This window comes from Apiotrichum porosum (genome assembly GCF_003942205.1).
Source record: "Apiotrichum porosum strain DSM 27194 chromosome Unknown scaffold_8, whole genome shotgun sequence".
Lineage (NCBI taxonomy): Eukaryota > Fungi > Basidiomycota > Tremellomycetes > Trichosporonales > Trichosporonaceae > Apiotrichum > Apiotrichum porosum.
Window position 1 is genome coordinate 414654 of NW_021167115.1, and position 27572 is coordinate 442225.

Sequence of the window (27572 nt, forward strand, 5' to 3'; positions counted from 1 at the left end):
GCTCCTCCTCGTGGCGAGGTGTGTGGGCGGTTTCCAGACCCGCCTCACGCACGGCGTCTCCGTCCGCCAGAAACCCTCATTGCGCTCGTGATCTCGGGCGAGGGTAGTCCAGGTTATGGTGTTGGGACGGAGAAGTGTGATCTTTTACAGGGGTACGATTTGAGTTTAGTACCACCAAACTCGAATCCGCAGAAAAAAAAAGAGGGAAGCAACTTTATGCATAGCATTCACCACTCGTGCAGACGGCTTGAGAGCGTCGAATGCGGCAATGGCGTGGGGTGATACTGATCACAGAGTGTACGGATGGACATTGTGTGTGGTAGGTGGGGCTGCAAGCTGGCCGGACATGGAGATAAGAAGGAAAAATGGAAAAGCGTTACCGACAAGTGACGTTCTCGGCTATCTGTGTCCCACCACCTGCCGAGGTAAAGTGGATAGCCAGAGAGAGGCTAGCAACGCAGTCAACAGCAAAGGCATATGAATGCTGAAGAGACGTACGGCATGCTATAATGGCTCTGGTGATCTGATGGTAGATGAACTGCTGCATGCATTGCCCCCCCCCCAGGGGTCAAGCATACCACCTAATGGAAGTCCTGTCGTCGTCTCCCATTCGAATGCCCGCCCGCAGCCCTGCGCCTTTGTCACTCTCAACGGAAAATGATCCGCCGTGGCAGTGAGGTGTCGGTGTTGTGAACTGATGGCCGCTGAGCGACGTGTATGACTCGTGTATGACTTTGTGGAGCTGGATGGACGCGCACACGGTATCTCGAATCGGTCAGGTCAACTCCGTCAACTCTGGGCGGAAAACAAGCCGCTCGTCCCCGCTTGGGAGGTTAGACGTCGCGTGAGTGGCCATCACTCACGTACTTACTCACCTGTAGCACAGGAGTTGCGTAGCAGGGGAGTCGGAGACGCAGAGGATAGAACGAATGATATATTCTTGTGGCATTCATGCCCGTCAGTATCGACATATGCCAACCGACGTGGTTGCAATGACGTCTTTCCCTGACAGCTAAGTGTGCTCACCACTTGCTAAGTGTGCGCACCATCTACTAAGTGTGTGCGCACCATGCCGAGGCCTCTTTCTCTAGCTCTAATGCGTGCGCACGGGCGGGAAATATTATTGCGAGAACAAAAAATAATTGCCAAAATCCCACATTTTTTACCATCTGCCTCATGGCCCACAGATGCGCTCCCCCCCACTCACTACGGTGGGGTTGCTCACTGACCTATAAGAATGACCAGGAAGCACGAGACCGCGCTCACAGTACCGCTGACGTGCCTCGACCTGTCACCACAGTGAGAGGTCGAGGTCTGCCCTCCGCTTCCCAGCCACGGTGCCCCCCCCTCACGAGGCGGTGAGTGCCGTGGCGCTGTGACGTACGCAATACCTCGCGGCCTCTTGGCAGGCCGGCCTCGGCAGCCGCAACGGCGACGACGACGACGCTGTGATTGACTGAGTGAATCTGTGGAGTGGGAGTGGTTGAAGCAGTGGAGGAGGAGGGCGGGTGACGAGGAGGCACCTGATGGGAGGGTATGGGGGCGTGATGGAGGCGCTTCGGAGAGACTGATGGAACTGTGGGCGGAATCTGCCATACAGCGCCACGATCCAAGCCAGGTGGAGCGGGGTGACCAACCCAGACCACCTGGCCTGTTCCGCATGTAGATGCCCGCAGTTATGGCACGGGGGGGGATGTGTCAGAGACCATGGAAAGAGAAGACAGACCCAGCCGTCTGGTAACACCATGGAGTGAGTCTCTTTCGGTGGCTTTTCGGCCAGGCTCGACATGTCACATCAGCCGAGAAGTCTTCTCAACGTGCCGGTACCTTCCCTTGCCAGTATTTGCAGTCTGTAGTCGGGGAAAGTCGTTTTGCAAATGGACTGCTGTGCTTCTCGGGGTCAGCAACTCTGCAATGGGAAATATCGATCCGAGATGACGCTTACATAGAAACCAACACGCGTTTCGCACTTCGCATTGACGGAACCGCCACTGTTTTGGGTAACGACAACAAGATTCCTCGCGGTGCCGGCGAGGGATCTGCTCCCAGAACTGCACACGCCCATATCGATCTGATTCTCGAGAAGAGGCGCCTTCCTTGTCTCCAGCTGCCTGGAGGGGTCCATGTCCTAGCAAGTCTCCGCATGTTTCCGACACAATGTGGCTATAGGGCGTCGGTACCTGGCCTGCTTCCAATCCGTCATCGTTTACGGGTTTATACTATCAGAGCCGAGTCCGAGGCTTCTTCTAGTACACACAGTCCGGGGGCCCAGATATCAGTCCGAGAGGTACAATCTTTGCGAGAGGGGGAATCATGGACAGAAGCAGCTCTTCCCATGGCGCGGCCTTCTTGCTTCTGGACAAAACCAACTCTTGATTCTCCGGGCCAATCTGTTTGGGTGGTCCGCGGTTTAGTTGTCAGCTGCCCCGTCCTTCTTCCTCGGCGTCGTCCTTTGCTTCCTAGGGGCACAGTGCCACTGCCACTGCCTCCAAACTGCTTTTGCGTCTCTTCTTCTGACAAGACTCGACCGCGGGGGAAGGCTGGGATGCTCGACGACCAGGCGCGTGCGCGAGTATCTCAAGTGCCTACCACTTTGCCTCGAGGCCGCCATCGGCACGCCCGGCGCCAGGTAGTTGTGCAATCTTGACACCGCACACCCTTGACGCGTCCCGTCCCAAACGCTGGTACTTGCCCGAGTGTGGCTTCGACGCTTGCCCGAGACTCGAAACAAGACGGCAGGAACACTTTGCGCGCGTACGAGCTGACAGTTCGGCGAGGTACACGGAAGCTCGTGCACGCGTCGACGCCCACCGCCACAGTGTCTCGCACCCACACCCCCATCGCTCTCCGTCGGAGGTGACAGCCTGGCTTGAGGCGTTGTCATTAGCGTCGGCGTCGGCGTCAACAGCTCGCCACGGGAGGTGCACATGATGCGTCGCGTCTGATCAGACGGGGGCAGCAGGACATGACATACAGGACTGTGGGATGTGGGGAGGAGGTTACTGCCTCTCGCTCTGATGCACACGGCCAACTCCGACAGAGTGGGCGCGCAGTGTGCCTCTCGGCCGCTCGATCGTTAAATCTGTACGCCATGCCACGCCGACTGCGCCTCTGGACCAGGTCCAACTTGTGGAGCTGAGCGGGCAGGGTATGAGGTACATGTCAGTGCATAGCTGTCGAGAAGTGCACCAGGTGTACCCTGCGTGGTGGAAGGAGGGAGATAGTTGGCCAAGCAACGGACGACGCGACCAAAACACGGAAAGTGGCCTCCAGTCGGTGGCACCTTTCGTCCGCCGCCACTACCCTCCGACGTCGTCACTAGCTTCGTTTCCACCGAGTCTGGATCCCTACAATCGCTGCGTTTCACACACTGGCTGCACCACCTAGGTACGGGGGGCTGCGGCTCGACACTCAGTGCTCAGAGCATGCTCCATGGTCTGCCGCCGCCGCTGCCTGATGTCTTGGATCATGCTTACCTGGCTATCCTAGACAAAGTTTGACCAGAGGTTAACTGCGCTTCGTAAGGGGAACCACTGCAAAGCACGCTCGTGTGGCGTTAGTGCAGCCGTGGGACCTGTCAGCGCTGTAGGTCTTGTGGTCGGCAGTGTTTGTTGTTGTGTTTGGTTAGCTCTCGTGCCCCATGGCCAGTGTGTACCGCCCCAACGAGACAAGCACTGCACCTGACGCGAGGTCGTGCCGTGGCGAACTCCTGCCCCTAGCACCACCAGACACCTTTAGCAGGAGCGCACTTTCCTCCCTTCTCGTCAGTTGTGCGTGCGCCTGCAAAACTGTCAACATCATCCGAACGAGGCTGCGCCAAGGGCCGTCGCAGCGACGGATGACGTCTGCATAACACCGGACTGTGCACCGCACGGACGGAGTTATGTCAGTAGTCAGTCACCCCCCCCCCCCTCCACACCCCCACCCGCTCCCTAAACTGGGGGCCGGCGCAGGCGGCGCCGAGACCGGCGTACCGGCGCATCGGCGTGTACCGGCCGTGTCGGGCCGCCAAGACGGCGATGGGCGGGGGTGGGCGTGGTTGGGGAAAGTGAGGCGGCGTCGTCGGCGTCGTGGCACACCGGTAGGCTGAATGCGTTGCCTGAGCTCCTGAGGTGCTAGAACCTGTGGCCTGTGCGTGGCGAGGAACTGGCCCGAAGACGCGGTGCTCAGGTAGTACAGTTACGTGTCGCCGCTCCCAGAGACACCGAGGTTTAGCTCTCTCTGCATTGAGTAGGTAAGAAGGACAGAAAGGCGTAGGTTCAACTGACGGATCTCCTCGAAAACGTCCTCAGTCGGTACCTCCAATCAATGCGGGTCAAGGCCACGATCCACGATCCAGGCTGCCACATGACCGTAGCCCGAGGTCTTTGGGGTCTCTCGGGCGGCCGTGGCCATCCCTAGTGGTCTTTGCTCGTAGGTCCTAGTCGCCAAGCCATAAGGAAGTCGTAGGTTGGCAGGAGATCTGGACAGGGAGACGGAGATGCTAGCGCGCAAGCTTTGACGGCGTTTGTCATGTTAACATTCCTATCCGGAGTGTCAAAGCACCTAATGGCTGATTCCATGGCCGCAGACGGGGTTCGTCTTTGGTTGCTGGAATCGAACGTGTGGTCATGGTTACGTGATGCGCTATGCTATGCTACCCGTGATTGATGCTCTGGACCCAGCTGATTCGGCTGCTAGCGGCTGTTTCTGTACAGAACGAGCCCAACGGGCTTTGAAATCCATGACGACGCGCGCCTTGCGAGCCGAGCGGTTCGCTTCCGTCGTCGGCTGCGATCTCGTGCTCTTGTTGAATCTCATCTCACATCTGCTGATCACATCACGCGACTGTGGCACCCCCACCCAGTGCAGCGTGGCTCTGTCGTCATATAGAATGCACTCTGTACCGAGGCCAACACCCACTGACGTCTCGGCGGGAAACGGCACAAGTGCCGGCTGAGAGAATGATGCTAATTGAGCACGCCAAGCCTGCAGACTGGCCGAATGAGGGGTGGAATGGGCAGACCACACTGGCACCATGCACGGAACCAGGTACTCGGGCACGGACAATGGTTAATGATTCAATGAGAGCTCGTCATGGCCCAAATGACCACAAATGAAATGGAGATCGGTGGGAAAGAACTGGTAACATGAGGCTTCACGAGAGCATTGACGGACAAACAATGCTGGTCGCCGGCCATGTCCTCGGGCTTTCAGTCTTTCAGCCAACTCAGTTCCGGCAAGCTGCAGTCCCGACTCAACATTGCTGCCATGTTCCTCGACCACGACGTTGACATGCGTTGCTGCTCATATAAGCTCCCGCTAGGTTTTTTCTTCTTTCTGTCTTTTTTGCTTTTTTACCAGGCGAGGGCGCCCAAATTCCCGCAGATGGCTATCCGGGTCAATAGGGCCTGGATAATGGGAAAACGTGGCTCCACCACACGGACAAACACATGATTGCTATTGACTCTAGGATCAGGGGAGGACAGACATTGGAGACGCCGAGACAGGGCCAGATGGGGGGTGTGCACGGCCGGACACACAGGGATCAATGGCCCACCGCCCACCGAGAGGGTCGCACCCAGGTTAGTGGTATTGAGGGCCGTACGCAGGTATGCCGGGTGCGCGGCGTTGCGGGGTTGCGGCATGTTCCAGTTGTCCCCGCGCAACTTGCGGTATGTTTGTGCGCCTGGCGTACGTATCATGGATATCATGGCTTGGACATTGAGTTGCGGAATGCAGTAAACAGAAAAGTGCTGGGTAACGGCGGTGGGGCGTCGAGGACAAAGGGATATTGACCTGACCTCGCTAAACAAACGTTCTGGCCGTTCTGGCCGTTCTGGCCATTACGGACGGCGAGCAAGCCATGCTAAGCCATGATCCAGAGATAGCGTTAGCCTGACGTGTGCCCCGAGGCATGGAGGAAATGGGCCGTGGTATGCCTCCTTAGTTTAACCCCTTTGCTCGTTTAGCGAATAACCCTGGGGGAGCTGGATGCGAGGCAGTGGACGGTGTTGACATGGTAAATGTGTACGACTCTGCCTGCATGAGGATGACAGCCTGAGAACGTGTGGCGTGTGGCGGGTCTCAACTGTCGTAAGTGCCAAGTCACAGAGCTGTGGCATAAGGACGGCGTTGGCAACGGCCACAAGTGGTATGGGACTTTGGCGTCGTCCTACCCAGCCCACCCAGCACATTAGCACTCGGGGGCAAGGGGTTTCAAAGATTACACTGTTGTTGAGAAGCAGTGATACGCGGTGAAACACCGTAATGAACGTAATCGCGCAGGCACATTAGATGTTGTGCGTAAGTACTTACAGTCCGTGATGGTCGTCGTGCGTAGCGACATGACATCGGATCCATGCCTTCTGTGTTTCCACATGCCTTCTGCATGCCGGCACACAACGTTAACCTTGCAACGTTCAACGGACGTCGCCGTTTTTTGGTCCTGGCGGCGACAAAAGGTTCCCGTCTCTTGGGTCACCTTTCATTCCTTGGCTCCTGGACGATGTTCTCGTCCACTTGGCCACTTGGGTCAACGACAGCTTTTCCGGTGGCCGGGTGGCTGCCTAAACCTGAAAGCGTATGCACCTTTGACGCTGCTCGTGGCGCGCACGAGGCAGTGGCTGTGCGTGTACCCAGCGAGTGCTGGTGAAGGGTAATTGTCAGTGGGGCTTGGGTATGCGACGCTCTCTTCCACACCCGCGGTGGCCGATCACACACGCCGCAGGCCGCAGGAAGGCGGCCAGAGATCCCAACGATGAACCTGATACTTTGGACGCCAGGTGGGGGGCCAGCCAGTTTGCGGTTTGCCCACATGCCAGACTGCCAAGCCGCCGGTTGGTATATCCGCCTCGTCCGGCGCCGCTCCTGGAATCTGACCGGCCTGGAGCCCAAACCTCACACCTCGCGCCAGAGATCCAGAGAGTGGGGATGGCCATATTTGCCCATTGTAAGCCGTTCGAGCGCCAGTTTCCCAAGCCCCATACGCACACTGCAGGTGACCCCCTCTCCCACACCCTGGCCATTTGCTCTTTGGCCCTAAAATTGGGCTGCGAATGGATCCTGGTTGTCCACCAGCACGAGGGTAGGGGTGGGGGGGCTGTTATGCAGCGAGAGCATTCTGGACGTCAGCGGCGGTACATGGTCAGCCTGCGGGACATGGGAAGGGGGCGGGGGGGTCTTTCATCGCTGTCGTTTGAATGGCCAGTCACGTCAAGAAAACGAGACTGCTGACCCGCTGACCGCTCTGGGTCGCCGCTGTTGGTGTACCCGCTTGTGCCCATGCTTTGGCCCTCCCCCCCGGCGGTCATTGCCCGCTGCCGTCATCACGCTCCGGAATACCTGTTGTTCCGGATGGATGCAAACCATCCCTTTGTGTCCCGAATAATGGATGGGAGGAACGAGGCGAGAGGCACGACCCATATGATAGGGGCATTCCCAGGCAGCCATGCACGCTGTGCACAGCTGACCCCCCACCCCGCGCTTCGGCACCGTTTTCTCCCTGTTCTGCTCCTCTTTATCCCCTGTGTACAACCCTTTGTGCGCATCATGCGCCGAGCGCGCCTCCTGAGAGCCCCTCCTGAGGAGGAGGTCCGAGAGAGACGGAGACTGTTGGGTGACAGGCCACATGGAGCATTGGAGGCAAAGGAGAGAGAGAGAACGGGGACACGGGATATCCTCGCGGCCGGCCTCTGCTGCTTATCGTCTCCTCGATGAGATCTGGTCCACAGATCCACAGGCAGCTGACGTACAAACCAACGTCAGCGTTTCAATTTTCGCTTGTTCTTCAAGCAGCATGCCCCCAGTGCGCAAAGTGGTCAGCCAGCGGGAGATCGCCCACTAACCCAAACCACTGTTGGGGAGCGTGCATGCTGGTATATGCACAGAGCAGCGGGAGGGAGAGGCCACAGTCGGTCTTTGGAGGACGCTGCAGGCGGAAGACGCCGAGCGTAGAGCCAGAGGAGGTAGCGTCCTTTTTGTCCTCTCCGGGTAGGTGGGGGGGCTGGCGGGCGACCATTTTTGTTTTTTTGCCTTTTCTTTGGGCTGTGCCCTGACAATTACGGGCCCCATCCCACGATTTACTCTTGCCGCGCGACGACCCGCTTTTGATTTAAACACACTGGTGCTGATGCTGCCGACCCCGTGCTGCAAATGACGCATTGGGCTGGATACAAATGGTGGGAAGATCGAATGGAGCGGGCGGCCGGGGAGGTGGCAGCAGAGAGGCCAGCGAGAGGATACCACACACCACTTGGCCGGACAATGCATATTGTACGCCCCTCCCCCCACACCCCCATGTCCCGGCAATTCTACGTGGGCCACCCCGCCCCCTCACGGTGCGCGCGCCGGGTGCGTGCGTGGCCGGTGTTGTGCGCGCGACAAGCGATGGATGAGAGAGAGAGTGTTTTTTCTTTTTCCTTGCTGTCCTTTCCCTTGTGCTGCGCCTCTGCCACCCGCCGCCACCCGGGCGATTCAAACGCCACCGATGAGATGGGCTCGTCGGTCGTCGTTGCTCTTCCCTGGTGCGCTCCTGCTCCTGCGTGGCCTCTCTCCGTGCCCCCGTCCTCTCCTGGCATTCCGCAAAAGATGGCACACGCTCTGTACGCTCGGCAGCACGCCGCTCGTCACCTCCATCTCGCTCCCTCTCCCCCTCTCACCCTCTCTCTCTCTCACTCTCACACGCTTCTTGGAATCCCGATCCCACAGAGCACACCCACACCCCCTCTCTCTCTCCCCCCTCCCCCCCGCCACCCCGCGCAAGCCATCGGCCCTCTGCTGTCGATCAGACGCTGCCCCCCTCACCTCCTCCTGTCCCTATCGCCTCTGGACCTACACACAAAGCTCCTCTCGGTCCTCTCCCCTCTCTCGGCCCGTCACTGTTGCCTCCAAGCCTCCGTCACCACGCCCGTCAGCCGACAGTCGCTCTCTCGGTGTTCACGCGTCAACCAGCCTGCCCGCTTGCTTGCCTGCTTGCTTGCCTGCCTGCCAGCTGCACCCCCCCCCCTCTCGCCTCTGACTTGGCGGCGCTTCGGCAGACAGGTTTGCCTTCCGGATGCGGAGGGGTGGTTCTCAGCGCATCTCACGCATATACAGTTGTACATCAACTGGTCGCAACATCACTTCATCCCCTTCTTCTTTCTTTCTCTTCCCCTCGTACCCCCCCTTTCAGGCCGCCGCAAGCGGACCGCCACCACCATCCACTCCTCTTCCCATATCTTGACGCCCACACCGCACGCACACATCCACCATCTTCTCAACTTCTCGAGAGCGACTTTATAACAACGCGCACGTCCCTCCAACCAACCCCACTCCATCACGCGCCCCCGTGACATCCTCTTTTCAAACTCCCAAAGCCCCCGTCCTTCATCCGTGCTCGAACCTTTTGGCTCGAGCCCTTGACAGCCCGTGCTCTCACACCTTCTTGTTGGATCTTGGACTGTCCCCTGGGCATTTCGCATTCCTCTGCCATTTGCTCGTGCCCCCCACCTCTCCCCTAACGTGTGACCTGCTCAATCCTTGCCCCGGGTCCCACAGCCATCGCGAGAACAACCTCCCTCCCCCAGCACTCCGCCGCTATCGGGCAGAAAGTGGAGTCGCCTCAAGCCTCAAGCAGCGCCTCCCAGCCCAACAGCTTGCCCGCGTTGCATAACCAGCAGCGCCTTCACCTCACCTGCTTTCAACCACAGACAGCTCGCTGTTGTGCCTTCTCTTCCCAACAAACTCTTATATAGCCGTCATAACTAGCACGGCTGCCTTACAGCCACAACGGCCCACCCGTGCCCATGTATCCAAACGAGCAACCCAACTCGTACCCCAACGCACGCTACACCACCACCGCCAACTCGAACACCAACCCAGCGACCTCTCCGTCGACCTCTCCGACGACTGCGACTGCGTCTGCCTCGACGTCTGCACCAGCCTCAGCAGCCATGCCACCACCTCTCGGCGCACCGTTCGCCCCAGCTCCAGCGGCCGGATGGTATCCGGGTCCCGCCGACCCACACGCTCGCGCGATGCACCCTGCTCAGGCTGGGTTTGCCGCTCCTCCTCTCCCGACCCACCCCCAGCGCCCAGCGTCCATCATCACCGTCTTTGAGGTGTCTCCTCAGTCGGGTTACGAAGGTACTCCGATCAACGTCGCGTGCGACCTCAACTTTCCTCCTTTCCCCGACCAGGAGCGCAACGGTGTTCTCCACAACCGCGTCCGTCTCCTGTTTGGAAACGTTCCTGTCGAGGCCTCCGTTGTGGGACCTACGGCCACTACCGACAGCTATCTTCTCTCAGCATGCGCCCCTCCCCTCCACACCACTGGCGCTCGTGGCAGTTGGAGCATCCCTGTCAAGTTGGAGGCGATCAACGAGTTTCACGGCCTGCTCGAGACCTCACCCTTGGGAGAGTTCCATTATCTTGGTGACGCCAGTGAGTGTGACACCATATATTCATTTTCATTACCAATCGTTTCTTCTTCTAACGTTCCGCAGCGGGAACCCCCAAGCGGTCCCGTAAAAAGCTCGAGCACGAGTCTCCCACCCGCAAGATGAATGCGGTCCGCGGGGGTGTCCGCCGTCGTCACGAAGACGGTGAGTGTGGCACGGCTCCCCGTCTGGGGTGCTTTACTAATGACTCTCCAGACCCTTATGGCCCACCACTCCCCGGTGGTACCGCTCAGCCGTTTGTGTACGACTCGCCACCGCCCCAGACTGCGCAAGCACCTGGCCCACCTGGCCTTGTTCGCACCACCCAGATGCTCCCTGCGTCGATGGGTGCCAGCCCGTTTGTGATGCGCACCAAGGCCAAACTCGAGATCGAGGGCGACCTGTCGACGATGAAGAACAACTGGTCGCCTGAAATGTGGGCCAACCGTCGCTGCCTCGTCGAGTTTAAGCGCCGCAGGCAGGATGCGACCGTTCTGGCCTCGTTCCGTGCCATCGAGGAGAAGGACTGGCAGCAGAACATGATTGTCATTTCATGCCTCTACCACGATGCCCGCCAGGAGTGCTATTTCACGTCCGTCGACGCCATCTACCTCCTCGAGTGTCTCATGGAGACGCGTTACACCACCGAAGAGAAGAACCGTATCCGCCGCAACCTGGAGAGCTTCAAGCCCACGACGCTCCAGAAGAACGAAGGCCAGTGGCAAGACTTTTACGCTCACATCATGAACTACCCCAACCCCAAGCCCCGCAACATTGACAAGGGCCTCAAGGTCTTTCCCTGGAACCACCTCGAACAGGCGCTCAAAAAGATCTTTGGCAACTACTCTGCCTACCTCAACACGTCGTTCAACTTCCAGGCCAACCCCATGGACCCGCATGTGCAGCAAGTCTCGTACGGCCACCACCACACCAACTCGATGACCTACGCCGAAGACCGTGGCATGGTCAACCAGACCCCGTCGTCTGTGAGCGATGACCTCTCGGCCTATGTCGACATGTCGCCAACGGCCACCACGTCGCAGTACCGCACGAGCGGTGCGTCTGTGGCCGCGGCCTCTGAAATGGTCTCGCCATACTCGACGACCAACGACGGCGAGTTTAACAGCTACGTCAACATTTCGCCCGTCGCCACCCCGGCGTCCGCCATGCCGCGCGATTCCTACCCGCCCCAGCTCGGGCTGTACGTCCCTGCGACGGCAGTCGACCCCTCCCTGACCCCCAACGGTCACCCCCACCCCAACGCAGCCGGCCACCCCAACGCCGCGTACCAGGCCGCTCCACCGGGTGCATACACGACCGACCCTCACCTGCCATACGCACACGTCACGGGAAGCAGGACACCCTCGTCGTCCGACCTGCGCGTCGCGTATGACCGCGCTGCCCACCCGGCGCAGTACCCCCAGCAGCAGCAGTGAAGTGCTCCGCCGCACCGTGTGCTGTGGCACGCGCACTCCCCGACCGGTCGTCCCATGTAGCCATTAGTTGTGTCCCCCCAAACCCACCCACCCACACCCCTCGCTCGGTCCCGCACACACCAGTCCTTATCCCCTAGCGCTTCTTCCGTCTCGCAATCCGCAGTTGGTTTGTCGACAAAAGAGAGAGAGAGAGAGAGTCAGAACAAGACGGAGAGGAGAGAGAGCCCAGATGTACATATTGCATGTCGCATGTGTGAACTGTCCTGTGGCCAAAGTCGTTGTCTGACTGGTGCAGCAGGTGCGCCCCAACAGCCGTGAATTAAATGAACGACGTGTGTAGCGAGACGAAGAAGCAGAAGAACACGGCTACGCGGAGGCGAGGCAATGCCACACTCGGTGGATTCGCCACCTCACATTCCTCGATTGGCCTCGTCCCCCTCTCTTCGCGCGCGCGCCCTTAGTCCACAGAATCTCTGGCCAAAGGCTTTAACGGTTAACCTCCCCAGCAGCCACTCCAGAAGCATGCCCCCGTCCTTGTGTGTGTGTGTGTGTATGTGTGTGTATGTGTGCATGTCGCCACCGTCGCCACCTTGTCTTGGCTCTTTGTTGTTTGTTGACACCCGCGGTGTGTGCCGCCACTTGCATCCCGCCCAGCCCACCGCCCACCGCCCACCGCCCACCGCCGCCGCCCCACCGCCCCACCGCCCCAGATTCTCCCATGCACCCACCCATCCGCAGCGCACACACAGGCCACTGGAGCAACAGCACAGAGGGAACGTACAGAGAGCACAGAGCTGCAAGGCCCAAGGCGGGCGACACTCTCTCGCTCTCTCGCTCGCTCGCTCGCCACTCTGTCTCCAGCCCCATTCCAGCGCCAAACGAACCCACCGTCCCTGGGCTCCACAAAGGCGAGCACAAGCCCCGCACGAGCCGGGCCAACCCGTGCGCGGCCAGAGCTCGGCCCACAGCTCGCTGGCGCGCTGGGGCGCGGGGCATACGTGCGTTTAGAGTTGACAGGATATACGGGTCTGTGCGTGGGACAGCCGCGCGAGAGAAGATGACGGGCATGAGGATGAGGACGAGAGGGTGCGTGCTGGTGCTGGTGGTGCGTGCAGTGTGTGTGTGTGCCTGCGCAGTCGACGCCACGCCGCCGTTATTCTATCGCAACGTGGTGGCCGGATGGGGTATGTCTGGAGAGAGAGAGCGATGGAGCTGGTGCAGAGGGAACTTGGAGCTGCAGGGAGGGGGAGGAGAGAGCTGGAGAGCTGGAGGACCGCTCTGGAGCATGGGAACATGACACCCCAGGACAAATGGGCCGTGCCGACTGTACCGAGATGACGGGGTGGGGTATTGGCGGTGATGATGAGGCTCTGACTCCACGATCCACCGGTGTTGACGACGGGCAGAGCCCGGCAATCGTGCTATAGAGATAGATCCATTTTCCCGTCTTTCCTGGATCCTGCAAGCGATATGCATAGGTGACACAGTGACGTACGTTATACGTCTGACTGCGCACCCTGCATGCATGTGGAGAGAACGACGCTGGTCCTGCGCGGGGTCCGAGACAGAATGGCGTGGAATGTCTCTGATCTCTGATCTTGGGGGAGTGGAGATCTCCATTTGGGGTGGTGGCGACACCGGCACCCGGGTGTGTCGTTGCTCGTGCTCGTGATGAGCGAGAGGGGCCTGCGTGCGCTGTTCCACTCTGTACCAACTGTGCCGACGAAGGATACTTCGTTTCACTTTCTGGCTGTGCCGTGTGGCCGTCCCGCTATCGAACATACACACAAATGCCGTTATCGACAAGGAAGTGTGGTGGGTCTTGGCGCAACATATTTCGGGGGCTTCATCCAACAACGACCCACACATGCGTGCACTGTGCAACCAACTGCGTTGGCCCCAGATCTGAACTCTGGCCTTTGCCTCCCTCCCTGTCGGTCTGACTCGTGACCATCACTCTACTGATCTACTGAGGCCTTGCCGGGACGTCGAAACAAGAGAGGAAGCCATTCGCCCACGCAGGTCGTGCGTTTTTGCATTCCACACCTTTTTGGCGGACATTTGATGTGACGACATCACATCAATACAACCACCATTGCCATGCTGACACTTTCGGCAAAGCACAAGCCATTATCAAAATGTTGTCACAAGGTTAAGCAGCAAAAAGCAAGTTTGGCCCTGGTCCTAATCAATCTTTCGGCGGGAGTCGCAAGCCCGCACACGCAGTTGAGGCGGACATGTGCTAGTGGCCTAGTGGTCGTCAATTAAGACGTATGCTGTAAGTATGGTACACGTGACGCTTTCCGTCAGTCATAAGCTTTCATGTGGAGCGCATTTGCATATTGGCAACTGGCCACTTGGGCGACGACCACCGTACCACCGTACCACCGGGCCACAGGCCACAGCCGACATGGCATCAACTCTTGCTTTGGTCGGTGAAAGAGCGTCGAAACGTCGACACCATTCTCTGGTCATCTCGACACCCCCTTCCGACGTCACATTTTGGCCTTCATGTGCAGGCACAGGGAGGAACCTCGTCCCGACGCTCGATCTGGTGGCTCCAAGGCTTCCCACCGAACGTACAGAACAAAAGAAACGTGAAGCAAACGCAGTTGCAGAAAAGGACATCAATGGCCAGGTGCATATGCATGTAAGAGGCAGCCACTCTGGCCACTGGGCGGCACGTAAGCGAGGGAGGCTGGGGGGCTGATCGACACTGGACATGACGTTTTGCGGGGGGAGGACCCTTGAAGCTTGGGATGGCTGGTCGTCGCTTGCGCAGGTGTAATGAAAGTGTTCGCGCTTGTGGAATCCTCCTGTCCCTTTAGCGGCGCCGGTCGATAGTTTGCGTTTTGCTTTCTCTCCATCCCCCACTCCCGATTCACCCCCCCGCCTCCTCCTCCTCCTCTGTGCCCGGCGCACTACCACCTCTTCCCCCGTCAGAGCAAGCTCTCAGACGACAAAAGAGAACCCCGTCCCTCCTCCCGGCTTTGCTTTCACCCAAACCCGTTGTCTGCGACGACGGACAAAACCATCCTCTGCCGTCCCCATCAACAACAACAACCCTAATACACCCACCTCCCATCCTCCCGACATGCTTGCGGCTCTCCCCGTCGCGGCCCTTGCGCTTCTCGCCGCGCCCGTCTCTGCCGCCCCGGTCATCCTCGCTGGGAGCTTCAGTGCGTCGGAGCGACCAGGCTGGCACCCTGGTAGGACACCCAGCTGACCTTCCCCCAGTCAACAACATCACCATCTCGACGAGCAATGTCGTCCAGTGCGGAAAGGCGACTGTGTCGTGGACCAACACTGTGGTGAGTCCCAGTCCACTGTCCGTCGCCACTGTTGTATGCAGCGCGCGGTCGCTATCGAAACGCATTCAGAGGTGCGGCCGGGGCGTTGCGTGTGAGTGCGGCGCCAACGGGTGCGTGCCGCATGCCGCCCTTTCGGAGTCACATCAGGCCCACCTGCAGACGTCCCGTCGGCGCGCACGCTACTGCAGACGTCGCCACCGCTTGGCGGTTTGGCAACACAGCTGCCATGGCCCATGCTTCTCGTGCGACGCGGGCATACGCACCATTGTTTCGTGCACTCTGATACGCCGCTGGCGCCCTTTTCGATCCGCTCCAAAACAATAGCGAGAGCCAGAGATCCAGAGAGCCCTGATCGTTAGCGTCCCATCTGCTCTGACGAGCACATGCGCTAGTGGCAAGCACCAACACAGCCACCTCCACTCCCCCCGTATTGATTCCAAGCGCTGACTCGTTAGGGCGATGTGACCCTCACGATCGCGACGGGGGGCTACTATGACAACGAAAAGGTGATCGACACCATCTCGAGTCTGTCGGGGTCGTCGACCACCTGGCTCGTCAACCAGGCGTCGGGCTCGGCCACTCTCATGTTCCAGGTGACCGACTCGCAGGGCACGACCAACTATGTCCAGGGCGTCGCCATCGGTTCATCGTCCGACTCGTCGTGTCTCGCTGGCGGCTCGGCGTCGTCGGATGCCCCGTCTTCGTCGTCGTCGTCGTCGTCGCAGGACTCGCTGTCGGCCGGCTACACGATCCAGACATCGCCTGCCGAGCCTACCACCGCTGGATCCGGTGGAGACTCGACCACGACCACGACCCCGGCCCAGGCCGCCGCCTCATCACCCGCCGCCGCATCCGCTGACACTAACACTGGCAACACGGCTGCAGGTATGTCCTCTGTTTCGTCGTCGTCGTCGTCGCAGTCCAATGCCCCGTCCGTTGCGTCTCCAGGCGCAGCCGAACCAAGTGCAGCTGGTACGTCCGCTGCTGGACCGGTCGTCGTTACCGTCGTCGCCTCCCCGTCACCTACAGCTGCCCGGCCCACTCCGGCAGTCTGTGAGCTCGACCCCCGAATGTCCCGCAGCGAGCTGACTCTCTAGCCGTCGTCACGACCATCACCGAGTCATCGGCGGCCACACCCACGGCCGCCAACGCCGCCAACACGGCCGCGTCGTCGACCCAGAGCCAGACTCAGAGCCAGAGCCAGGTCTCGGACGTTGTCGTCGTCGTCACCATGACCGGCACCGGCACCGGCTCGTCGGGCGCCGCGCCCGTCCTCGTCACGTCCACGGTCAAGGCCAACACCACCACGGCCGTCGCGGCCGGAAGCCTCGCCAGCAGCCCGGCCCACCCCAACGCGCGTGCCGCTGGCGGCGTGCTTGCACTGGCCCTCGGTGCGGCGGCGCTCGCCTTCTAGGACAATGCGCTGTAGACACACATATATAGCTGTAGTACGGTCGCGATGCATGTTTTCTCTTTGTTTACGAGGGCGTGGGACAGATCAGTGTACGTGAGGCGTGGGCGTTGGGCGTGGGCGTTGGGCGTGCGGGCGGACGGCAGTGCCGACAGAAGGCTGCTGCGGATCGCAGAGACCGACAGAGAGACAGAGAGAGAACAAGCACAAAGGTAGTCACTTGGCACCACAACATCTCGTCCCTCTCCTTGCCGCCGCTTTACCTGCGTAACTCCCAGCTGCCTCGTCGTCAATCCCCTTCATCAAACCGTACAACCCATCTGGTGTTTCCGAGATACAAAATCTAGTACAAAAAAAGAAAAACGATCAAAAACAAACAAGGTGCCAATCGATCACTTGCCCTCTTCCGGAGAGCAAACTACTATTCCCCCCCGCGTTCACAGCTCCTCGAGCTCGCCAACGACGCCCAGGCCCGCAAAGTCGTCGGTGGGGCCGCGCATCGTGGGGTCGGCGCCCTCTGCCGGCGGGATGGGCGCGATCCCCACGCCGACGACGGGCACGTCTGGGCCATAGTGCGGCGGCGTGCGCGCCGACTGGCGGCGGATCATGAGCGCCGGGTGGCTCGGGTCTGGCGGCGCGTCGTCGTCTTCGGCGTCTGCGTCTGCGTCTGGCGGCGTGGACATGGCCGAGTCGACAGTGACGCGCGTGTCGTGCTGGTGGTAGTGGTCTCTGCCGTTGACGTGGTGGTGGTGCTTGGCGTCGGCGTGCTCGACGTGCAGCGGCTTGGAGCCGACGGAACCCGAGCCCATGCTCGGGCGGCGCGGGTCGTGGGGGTCGTTCGGGTCGCGCGACCACTTGGGGTCCACCCACCGGCGCAGCGTCGGCGAACTCGCCAGCGCGATGGGATACAGCGCCTGAAAGAAGCACAGGACCACCACGACAATGTACGCCTGCCGGACGCCGTGGTCGCGCCACACGGCCCACGTCACAGTCTGCCACACGGCCACAAAGCCGATCGACGCCGTGAGCGCGATCGAGACCTGCTTGGTTCGCCGTCCCATACCGCGGATGACGGTCGCGAACAGCGTCGGGAAGACGGGACCCTCGAAGAAGAGGGTCAGGAGGATACACGCAAACGCCGCCTGGCCGTCCTTGAGCACCACGGCGAGCAGGCTGCTCAGGAACGTGCCGGTACAGCATACGTTTAGGATAAGGCGCGGCGTAAACCCCATGTAGCAGACACCCGCGGCGATGAAGCGCGAGGCCGCAAACAGCCCGTGGCCAATGGTCAGGTCCCAGAACGGGTCGCCGGTACCGCCTGGGGGCCCGATGGCCTTGATGTATGGGGTCCAAAAGTAGGCGAGAGATTCTTGTGCGCCGACGTAAAACGTCAGGACAAAGATGCCCGCAATAATCGCAAACCAGCGCGCAGGCACTCTGCACTTGAATGCCTTTGCGTCTTGGGTGAGGCCGGCGCGGTCCAGTCGGTTGACGGTCTCGGTCTCCAGCTCGTCGTCAGTGGCCTCGGCGAGCGGGACGTAGAAGAAGACGAGCGCGAGGAACAGGACGAAAAGCGCCACCGCGAGGTAGTACCACTGAATGTCGAACAGTGACATCCGGCCAGAGACGTTCTTGAACAGCCACTTGTTGGCAATAATGGGCGAGATGACCGAACCAACTGCCTGGATACCTTGCGAAAAGTTGAGGCGGCATTCAGACAGCTCGCCGGGGCCAGCAAGTGCGATGAACGGGTTGGCAGCGACCTCGAGCACGCTGAGGCCCATGCCAATGACAATGTTGCAAAAGAAGAAGCCACCGTAGGACGCCAGCACTGCCGACGGCCAGAATGCCATGGTGCCACATGCGTAGATGACGAGGCCAGTCATGAACGTCGCCTTGAACCCATGGTGGGGCAGAACATAGGCGCCAGCAGTGAGTGGGCCGATAAGGTATCCGATCCAGTATGCGTTCTGGAGTGCAATCGAACGCGACGGAGAGTCCACTTCGATCGCCGCCATGATTTGTGTCGTGAGGTTGCCAAGCAGACCGTAGCTAAAGCCCCAAAGGAAGAACAGAATGGACACTGTGGTGGCACGTCAGCTTTCACAGCACTTGTGTTTCTGGCCTCGTCGGTGTAATCGGCGAGTCTCCTCCCCTTCGCGCAACCGAGGAACAAGGCACTTTCCCGTTGCGTGGTCACTTTAACCAGAGGCTGTGACATTGCAGTGCCAGCACGCGTGTACTCACCAAACATGACGGGCCACCAGGCCTCGCGCGGTGTAAGCTCGGTGAGCGGCTTGCGGCCGCCCATCTGGACGACGTCGAAGAACCGCTGGGTCGGCGCCTGGGCGAGCTCTGGCGGCTCTGATTCCTTGGTGATCCATCGGACTGGCGCCGTGATGAAATGGTGGGTGCTGATACGGGTTGGCAAGGTGATCAACGGCGCGCCCATGGCCGAGTCGCTAGACGATGGAGAGTTACCAAGGCCAAACTCGGCACCGTTCCCGTTCCCGCTTCCGTGGGCGTTCCCGTTGGCAAAGCCCATACGTGGCGAGGTGCTGAGGGCGCCTGTACCGATACGCGGTGATGCTGGTTCCCCGGGCCCTGCTGCGAAAAAGGCCATAATGTCAAACGTGTCTTCTTCGGGCACCTCTGCGGATGGCTCGAGCATGGCCTGGATGCCACCGAGCTTCATCTGAGGCGACTTGGGGCTGCCAAAGATGGCGTCCTCTACCGCCGTCCCAGCGGGAACACCCAGCTCGCCGTTGCCAGCTGAATGGGCGCTGCGTTTCGAAAAGACACCCTTGGATCCGCCGCTGTGCACAGATGATCCGCCGCGTCTCAACTTTTGGAGCAGCGGCTTGAGGACGAGCGCGCACAGGCAGCAGACACGGACCGAGCACTCGACGGCCGACCACATGAGGCCATAGCTGGTGTACCAGTAGTAATTGGTAGGTCGGTCCGACGCCGAGACGTGGTCGCGTCCGAGGGAGATTTGCTCCTTGAGCGCCGTCTGCAGGTAGGCGATGCGAACTGGGAGGCGTGTCAGCGACATACTAACCGGGCAAGGCGGTGGCTGGGTGGGGTGGACATGGGCTCAGATCTGGCGGCACAAGCCCAGACGAGTCACCCAAACGAAACACACGTGCCGTGGGAATGGGTGCAATGCTCCACCACTCACCGACATCGACGATGGCCACGAAAACGCCACAGAGGAATGCAAGGACCAGGCCAATTTTCTCTTTGCGTTCGATTCGCAGGCCCGTGATAATGGGGAGAGGGAGAATGAGGATGGCGAGGTCGGAGAGAATGTTGATGGGGCTCGAGGCGAGGAACAGTGTCACCAGGTCAAAGCACTGGCCAGACTGGTCCCACTGCCAAGCCGCTGCTAGTGGTCGGCATTGCTGTGGAGGAGCGTCAGCATTTTCGGTCCGATAACCTGGAGCGGCGGGGCTGTCTGACATGCCCCGTCGCCGCCGCCGCCTCCACCAGCGGCCGCCCGATACGAACAAAGATGTTCATGAAGACCAAGACGACGCCCGAAACGTCCACGATCGCGAGGACGGCGTAGCTTGCGTTGCGGAGGAACGGGTGCGCGCTGGCCATACGGATGTACAGCAGCAGCGCAGCCGACTTGGCCGTCATCGAGCTCAGGTGGTAGAAGATGGGGAAGACATAAACGGCCCGTTTGAGCGGCTCCTGCCATTCCGGCTTTATCACTGTAGCCGTGGATCAGCGTTGGTTCTTGTGGCTGACGCAAAACCACTGCACTGCATGGTTGTGACTCACAGTCGTCTGGCTTGCCTAAACCGACTGTTGCAGCAAAGATGATGGAAATGGACAGGGCGACGGTAAAGAGCTGCAGGAGATTGTCAGCTCGGAGTGACGTCGGCGGGTGACGCCGGCCGTGGTTGAGGGGCCGACGGCCATGGCGGCGCGGGGCCCGCCGGTAAATGCAATGAACGGCGGTGACGACGGTGCCGACGTGGTCGTGACTACCGTTGTCGCCGCCCGACATTGACAGACAGAGGCAACCATGCCATGCAACCCCCCCACCTCTCTCTTTGGTACGCACCCATGCGAGGATTGTGACCCAGTCGTCCGAGTCTGCGCGTTTGCGGATACCAAACTTGGAGATGCAGCGCAGACCGACGAACAGGGTTGCGGCCCCGAGGAAGACTGCGCTCGTGACGAGCACGTCCGTGGACCGGTCAGGATACGACATTGTTGATTATTAGGGCATTGTGTGGGGGAGTGGTGTGGGCATGAGAGGTGGAGTGTGGAGACAAGATTAAAGGTTGAATGTGGTTGGGGAGAAGAAGACGAGTTGGGGCCCACACAGGTGGGCTCGGCATGGAAGTCGGCAGCCACCCAAATGGGCCCACCTTGAGCCTGGCGTACGATGTCATATGCTTGTTTCGTTGGGTAACCCCATCCCCCTTTCCATTGGGCCCGTATGCATACAGGCACACTCCTCTGTCTCTCTGTGTCGTGTCCGTGCTCTCGACGTCGTGCTCTCGTCTCTCCGGTGCAATGATATCCACCCCACAACCCCAATGTACCAACCGCTCCGAGTTGCCGCCCAGCCAAGAGAAAAAGCCCAGCCAAAGATCCAGAGAGAGAGAGAGCCCTGCGGCCGCTCAGCCCCCGCACAGTCATTTTACCCAACTCTGGCGACAGGGGCTTGCGACGCCTCACTCAACTGTGACCCTCTCTTGCCCCCCAACAATGCTCTCTCGTCCCAACTTGATCATTGTACCATTGTCTCCTCGATCTCTCCCTCTCGTCCAGCGCTCGTCGCTTAGTTGGCCGTCAGCCGCCATTCCACACCCATTGTCACAGCAAACGGCCACGACGATGGACCGCGATCCAGCCAACCCTGCAGTCTGGTTTCCTCTCGAGGCCAACCCTGTCGTCCTGACCACTCTGGCACAGGTGCGTGTCAACATTGGGCACCTCCTCTCCATCCCCTCGATATGCATCCAATACTCTTGAGCCTGCTGCTTGCCCTTTACCCCCTCATGCACTGCTGACGCTACATGCGCAGAAGTGGGGCCTCGCTCCACATATCCACTTTGAGGACGTGCTCGGTCTCGACCCAGAGACCCTTTCCCTCGTGACTCGACCCGTCCATGCCGTTGTTGCCTTGTTCCCAGACACGCCTGGCATCGTTGCAGCGCGCACAGACGAAGGACCAGGCGAGGCCGACGCGGCTGCTGCTGCCCACGTCGCCGTCGTCGTCCCGCCAGCCGTCACTCCCATCCCACCCAGCCCACTAAGCCAAACCAGCTCCTCGCCACCCCTGCCGTCCCATGTTTCGCATCCGTCACCGTTGCGGGGCGCCGAGGACACGTTGACGGCGGATGTGGGCTTGGCGTCGTCGTCTGCCGCGCCTGTGCAATCGGCTGGCGCGGGTTCAAGCTCAAGCTCGGCGCCTCGCGTTCCTCTTTGGATCCCACAGGTCAATGTCGGTGAGTACTGCTGAGACGTCAAGTGTTGTTGTACACCATAGTACCACAGTTGTGGGGCTGGACGCGCCCAGCGCACGCTGCGTGTATTGGGCTCCTCTGTTGGGCGTCTAAGATGCGGACCGCGGCACCGCTGCGCGTCACCAACAACCCCAAGGACCCGCATGTGCCTCGAGTAAAGAGCTGCGGGCAGAGGCAGTCACCGTGAATACCACGGGAAACGCTTCCTGCTCGCAAAGGCAAATCGGTGCCGAAACTCGGAGGCTGTGAGCGATCATCAGCGATCAGCGATACAGGGGGGCAGGGACGCGTCCGATCGTCCATGTCCACGTCCATCTGCTCGGCCGATCAATCTCGTTTGGCAGTTTGCTGGAGAGCATAGAGGGCTGGATAGGTTCCAACTCGCGTCAACTCAACTTTCTGTGGGACCCCTTTCGGCACCCATCTAGGGCCTTGTAAGGGGCCTGGTAGCCCAAAGCCTGTCTGATCGCCGGGCCCGTTTACACTGCGGCCGGCTTTTTTTAGTGGCTCTTCGGCCCCCTTGAACGCTACTGTGGCGTCTGACGTTCCCTTGTTTGCTTCATTCAGTGACCAGCGATATCCCCCAGCGAGGCAGTCGCGCTGACACACTCGCAGGACACGCATGCGGGACGTTTGCAGTCGTGCATGCCCTCGCAGCGACGGGACTCGCCCCGGGCTTGGACGAGTTTGTGGCACAGTGCCGAGGTAGGTCTGTCCGTTTCCTAAACGCGCGAACCGATAGATAGCTGCTGCTCGTTCTCCAGGCCATAGCTATCTGAATCGCTGCGCAAGCACGTTCACCATTGCTGACAGCCAGCCCTGCCGCCATCCAAACGGACAGACCTCTTCCGCTCCTCGTCCCTCATCCATGACGCGCACAACTCGGTCGTCGCGGCTGGCCAGTCGACCCCGCGCCCAGAGGACTGGGACGACTGCGACCACTTTATCGTCTTCGTCCCCTACGACGGGACGCTGTGGGAACTGGACGGCGTCGCGCCCCGACAGGGACCGTTCAATCGCGGCGTGTGCGAGGACGTGCTGGCGGTGAGTCTCAAGACTCAAGAACCGGGGGAACGGGAGGGAACGGTCAAGTGGATCGTTCTCGTCGATTGCGCGGCACATAGACACAGCCACCGCCTTAATTTGGCCTTTGCACACAGCTAGATTGCTGCGCCCCCTCCCATCTCCCCACGTCCTCGTTGTATCAGCACACCCCACCTACACAGCGCACACGCTGACAACGTGACAGGACACGGCGCGGGTGATTCGCGACAAGTACCTCCCCGTAGCTGGGGAGAGTATCCACTTTGCCCTCCTCGCACTCGTGGGGTGAACTGTCACAGAATGTGTTGGTAAGCTCTGTGCGGGCAGCCAGTTTGCTTTAGTTAGTGCGGTGCACAAAACCACACGCCGTTGTCCCAGTACGTATGTGTTCGTGTATGTGTGAGTGTATGTTGTGGCTATGCATAGTTGGCAGAAAATGTGTCTCCGATGAGCCTGTATGTGTGGGTTGTGTATGGGGTTCGGGATTGACGTAGTGCGAGTCCGAGAGCGCTCATGGACACTGTGGTGGTAGACAAAAAAGTCGAAGGAGGAATGGGTGGTTGAAGTTGGACGTAGAACATGTGTCGTTTGCTGGCAAGCTCACAGACAAGGGGCAAGCTACGGCCTCTCCTTTTCGTACTGAAATACTGTCAGCTGCAGAGTCGATTGCACCCCAACTGAATACTCACAAAGCACATGTACGCCCGCGCAGAGAGAACCTCTTCGACAGTCGCAAAGCGCACCTCGGTACTGGTCCGTCAGCTTGCCATTCCATACCGAAGCTGTCAAACCGTAAACTCACTCGGAGCAGTAGCACCACACCCTCCTATCCCTTTGCTTCTCCTTCTCCTTCTCCTTCTCCTTCTTCTTCCGCTCCTCGGGCTCCAGAATCAGCATTGAGATGGCATGCTCCACCGCCGCCGGTCCCGTGCCCAGCCCACCCTCGCCGGGCGGCAGGAACACCGTTTCGGGGTCGACCAGGACGTAGGCGATATAGTGCCCGCCCACCATGGTGCCCATGTGCACCACCACGGCGTACAGCTTGTACAGCATGGGCGGCGCTTCGGGCGGGTGGTCGGGGCTCGGCCAGTCCATGTACGGCGCGTGCACGCCTTCCGGGGTGCGCACACACTTGAAGTCTGTGCGGTTGGGCGCGAGGAAGGGCGCCACGTCCATGATTTCGGGGAACGAGACAAAGTCGTCCATCCTGGTGGTGGCAGGTCAGCACACAACGTTGGTTTGTGGCACGGCACCTACTTTTTCAAGTTGGAGAAGCTTGAATACAGCCCCGCGTTGGTCTGCTTGAACCGCTTGATGTGGAAGACGAGCACCTCGGGCGCCTGGGCAATGAGGTAGCGCTTGAACGCGCGGCGGAGGACAAAGTGCTTGCTCTGCTGCCTCTTGACGCTGGGCCGGCCGCCTAAACCGCCACGGAACAGGCCGCCAATGTGCGCACTCGTGCCCGGTCCAGGCATCTCCTCGTCGTCTGTCGAGTCGGAGAGACCATCCGTGTCGTCGTCGTCCTTGGACTGGCCGCGGCCAAGGCTGCTCGTGCTCGCGTTCGGGCTCTGGCCGGCGGTGTAGGTCGACGTCGTGCCGATCGTGCTCACCATCGTGGTCGAAGTGGCGGCGACAGAGCTCGACGTGTTGTACTCGTTGGACATTGTGCTCAAGCTCGTCGTGCTGCCCGTAGACGTGACCGAGTCGAAGCGGTCAAGCTGGCGATCGCTGCCGAGAATCTCCATCGGGTTCGAGTGTGGGTTGGCCAGCGCATCGGGGCTGCTGTTATCTTCATCGGCAGCGGTCTTGGATGTGCGCAGCGGGCTGGCGGCGCGCACCATACTGCGAGACCGGCTCACCAAGCGGCCGAGGCGGGACCCGTCCGAGCCAGTGCCCGGGGTTGGGCCGACAGACAACGGGACGGGTGCAAAGATCTCGGCCTCTCTCACGGTCATTCCCGGTGATTCGACAGCGATAGCGGGGAGGATGGGCATGGGGGGGCTGAGAAGAGGTTCCAACGGGGTCGATTCCAGGGGCACGCCTGCCCCCATGAGAGGTTCGAGCAGGGTCGAGTCCTGGTGCACTACTGACACCATGGACGGTGGGGCGCTCTCCGCCAGCGAATGGTGCACCTCGGAAACGGGTTCCCGTCGCTTGTTGCGGTAATGCCCATTCTTGATCTTCCAGCACTTGTGGCACGCAAACGCGTTGTCGCCCTCAAGCACCTCGACGGCTGTAAACGATTTCAGGCTGTCGACAAGGCCATAGTCGGACGGCTTGGCGGCATTGGCGGCAGTCAGTCCACCCACGTGCGCGGCACGCAGCTTGGCGAGCGGGTCTGCAGTCTCCGGCGCCGCGGGCGGTCCGTACAGGATACGCTGGATATACGCTGTTTGCGCTGGTGTGGGTTTGGCCTGGTGCACGTGCTGATGCAGCTGCTCGGTGAGGACGCTGGGAGCGAAGCTTGACAGCGAGGCCCCAGAGCCACCCATCGGGGTGGACGCGCCCGTCGTCGGCGCCGACGGGAGAGTCGCGGGTGTCTGTGACGGACTAGTGGTGGCTGGTGTCCTCGCGCGACTGGCGCTCGGCGTGCGCAGGCCCTTGCGCTTGAATGAAAAGCTCGCCTTGATGCCTCGTGGAGCTGTGCTGGGTGTCCTTACGCCGTCGCTGTCGGCATCGGACTCGCGAGACAGGTTCTTGGGATAATGCGCATGTCGTCCTCGCCTGTCTGCCTTGGGCTCTGCCGCGCCTCCACGCTCCGTGTCGCTCCCCTCGGGCTCGGACATGGTCGCCGGCAATTCGGGAAACTTTTGACCGCCGACCTTGACACCAGGCTTGAGTCGCGAAGCCATTGCGCGGAACCTGTCACGCTTACGCAGACGTGGCTGGTCATCGTCACCGCGCATGCTGAGCGACACATCGAGGAACCCCTCGTACGTGTGTGAGACCGACTTGCATGTCTCGCACACCACGACAGAGGCGAGAAGGCCGCCAAACAGCACGTCAACGAAGGGCACCAGTCGGTCTTCCACCACAGGTGTTGCAGGGGTGGCTGATAGAACCGGGGATTGTGGCGCCACAGTTGTCGGAAGAGCCGCCGGCACGTTTGCTGGGGAGAGGCTTGCGGCGGGTTGTTCCTGCGGTTCTTGGTCCGTCGACCCGGACCGAATAGGAGCGTCTGCCAGCTGCTGCTGCTGCTGCTGCTGCTGCTGCTGTAGTTCCGCGTTCTCAGCCAGCAGCTTTGCGTCGGCTGCTTTGCGCTTGATGACGTCCTTTTCCTCCATTTCCATAGAGTCCAAGAGATGCCGCAACAGCTCGTGGGCGTCTTGCTGGGCAAACTCGTCGTACTGGTCATACTTCCTTGCCAGTTCGCGCAGCAGCGGCGCCAGCGTCATAGTGTGTAGACTGGATCCCTCGCCCGGTCCGCTCGTGCCCCCTCCGCGCTCCTTGATGGTCCAGGCCTTGTGCAGGCAGTTGGAGAAGGCGCGGTTCACGGGCAAGAGCTTGTAGAGCGGGGGCTCGAGCGCGTCGGCGCCGAGACTGGGGGTGAGCCGTGGCTCTTGCGCCGGAGGAGGCAGCATGGAGTTGGGCGAAGGGATAAGGGGCAACGCTGGGTTGTTGGCCAGTAGAGCAATCATGGCCGGAGTGGCTGCCAGCTGTACGGTTTGATTGTCAGCAACACTAGCCGGATGTTGGTCGTGGTATGGGGCTCACTGCCTGGAAGGTCGAGTTGAGGAAACATGTCATGCCCATGTTGACAATGCCCGGCGGCTGGTTTGCGTGGGCTGGCCGCCGCTCGTCTACCGACACGCGCGGTGTCCGCGCCGGCGACGGCATCTTGGATTGGGGTGCCGATTTACTCATTGTGCGCGACGATGGGAGCTATCCACTGGCGCTGGACCAGGACCGGGAGGACGACACGGACGAAACGTCGAGAGCTGCCAGGAGCCAGAGTGGTGGGGGTGTTTGTTTGCGGAGCGACGCAAGATGGTGCCAGGAGTAGGCTCAAGAATAAGCCTGGCTGAAGGAGTGACGATGACGATGCTGGAGTACAGCAGCAGGCAATGGGAGATTGGGGTAGATGTAATCGTGGACGGCGTGTTGGAGGAGATAAGTGCGCTTGTTCCACCGGTGATGGCCGCGCGGCGATTTGTGGGGCAACCGCCGAAGTGCGGAGAGACCGCCGAGAATGGAACCACGGACTGTCCACCGGACGGCACTGAATGCACAGCTCGGATCGCAAGCGGCGTGCAAGGCTACCCTCTTGGTGTCCTGTTTTGCTTGGCGATGGAGATGGGGGATAAGATGAGATGGGTGGGCAAGAGGGATGGTTGGAAGACAAGTGGACCGACGGGGATGCGTAGAGTGACAAACATGTTTCGCCTTGCCTCGCATTCATGACGCACCACGCAAAAGGGTTTGGCCATCGTCCAACCGCAACGGCGACGTCTCCGTTCGCGCCCTGCAACCCTTCTCTTCGCCCT

At 60.3% G+C, this 27572-nt stretch overlaps 5 protein-coding genes across 5 annotated transcripts; 3 read left to right on the forward strand and 2 right to left on the reverse strand.

Moving 5' to 3' along the window:
• Positions 1 to 9764: 9764 nt before the first annotated feature.
• Positions 9765 to 11833, forward strand: EHS24_008930 (uncharacterized protein; the record flags this gene model as incomplete). The annotated part of the gene is made up of 3 exons (XM_028624229.1): positions 9765 to 10401; positions 10464 to 10562; positions 10614 to 11833. The coding sequence occupies 3 exons, from the start codon at positions 9765 to 9767 to the stop codon at positions 11831 to 11833; spliced, it is 1956 nt and encodes a 651-aa protein (XP_028475301.1).
• Positions 11834 to 14927: 3094 nt separating this feature from the next.
• EHS24_008931 (uncharacterized protein) lies at positions 14928 to 16558 on the forward strand (the record flags this gene model as incomplete). Its single annotated transcript, XM_028624230.1, has 5 exons — positions 14928 to 15012; positions 15071 to 15144; positions 15600 to 16029; positions 16093 to 16197; positions 16242 to 16558. The coding sequence occupies 5 exons, from the start codon at positions 14928 to 14930 to the stop codon at positions 16556 to 16558; spliced, it is 1011 nt and encodes a 336-aa protein (XP_028475302.1).
• A 434-nt stretch (positions 16559 to 16992) lies between these two features.
• Positions 16993 to 20780, reverse strand: EHS24_008932 (uncharacterized protein; the record flags this gene model as incomplete). Its single annotated transcript, XM_028624231.1, has 6 exons — positions 16993 to 18638; positions 18803 to 19588; positions 19737 to 19959; positions 20066 to 20274; positions 20345 to 20414; positions 20631 to 20780. The coding sequence occupies 6 exons, from the start codon at positions 20778 to 20780 to the stop codon at positions 16993 to 16995; spliced, it is 3084 nt and encodes a 1027-aa protein (XP_028475303.1).
• Positions 20781 to 21412: 632 nt separating this feature from the next.
• On the forward strand, positions 21413 to 23377 carry YUH1_2 (ubiquitinyl hydrolase 1; the record flags this gene model as incomplete). The annotated part of the gene is made up of 5 exons (XM_028624232.1): positions 21413 to 21490; positions 21603 to 22026; positions 22660 to 22749; positions 22862 to 23088; positions 23294 to 23377. 5 exons carry the CDS (start codon positions 21413 to 21415, stop codon positions 23375 to 23377), a joined length of 903 nt encoding a protein of 300 aa, XP_028475304.1.
• A 329-nt stretch (positions 23378 to 23706) lies between these two features.
• On the reverse strand, positions 23707 to 26952 carry EHS24_008934 (uncharacterized protein; the record flags this gene model as incomplete). The annotated part of the gene is made up of 5 exons (XM_028624233.1): positions 23707 to 23727; positions 23778 to 23838; positions 23891 to 24295; positions 24346 to 26744; positions 26803 to 26952. 5 exons carry the CDS (start codon positions 26950 to 26952, stop codon positions 23707 to 23709), a joined length of 3036 nt encoding a protein of 1011 aa, XP_028475305.1.
• Between the last annotated feature and the right edge of the window lie 620 nt (positions 26953 to 27572).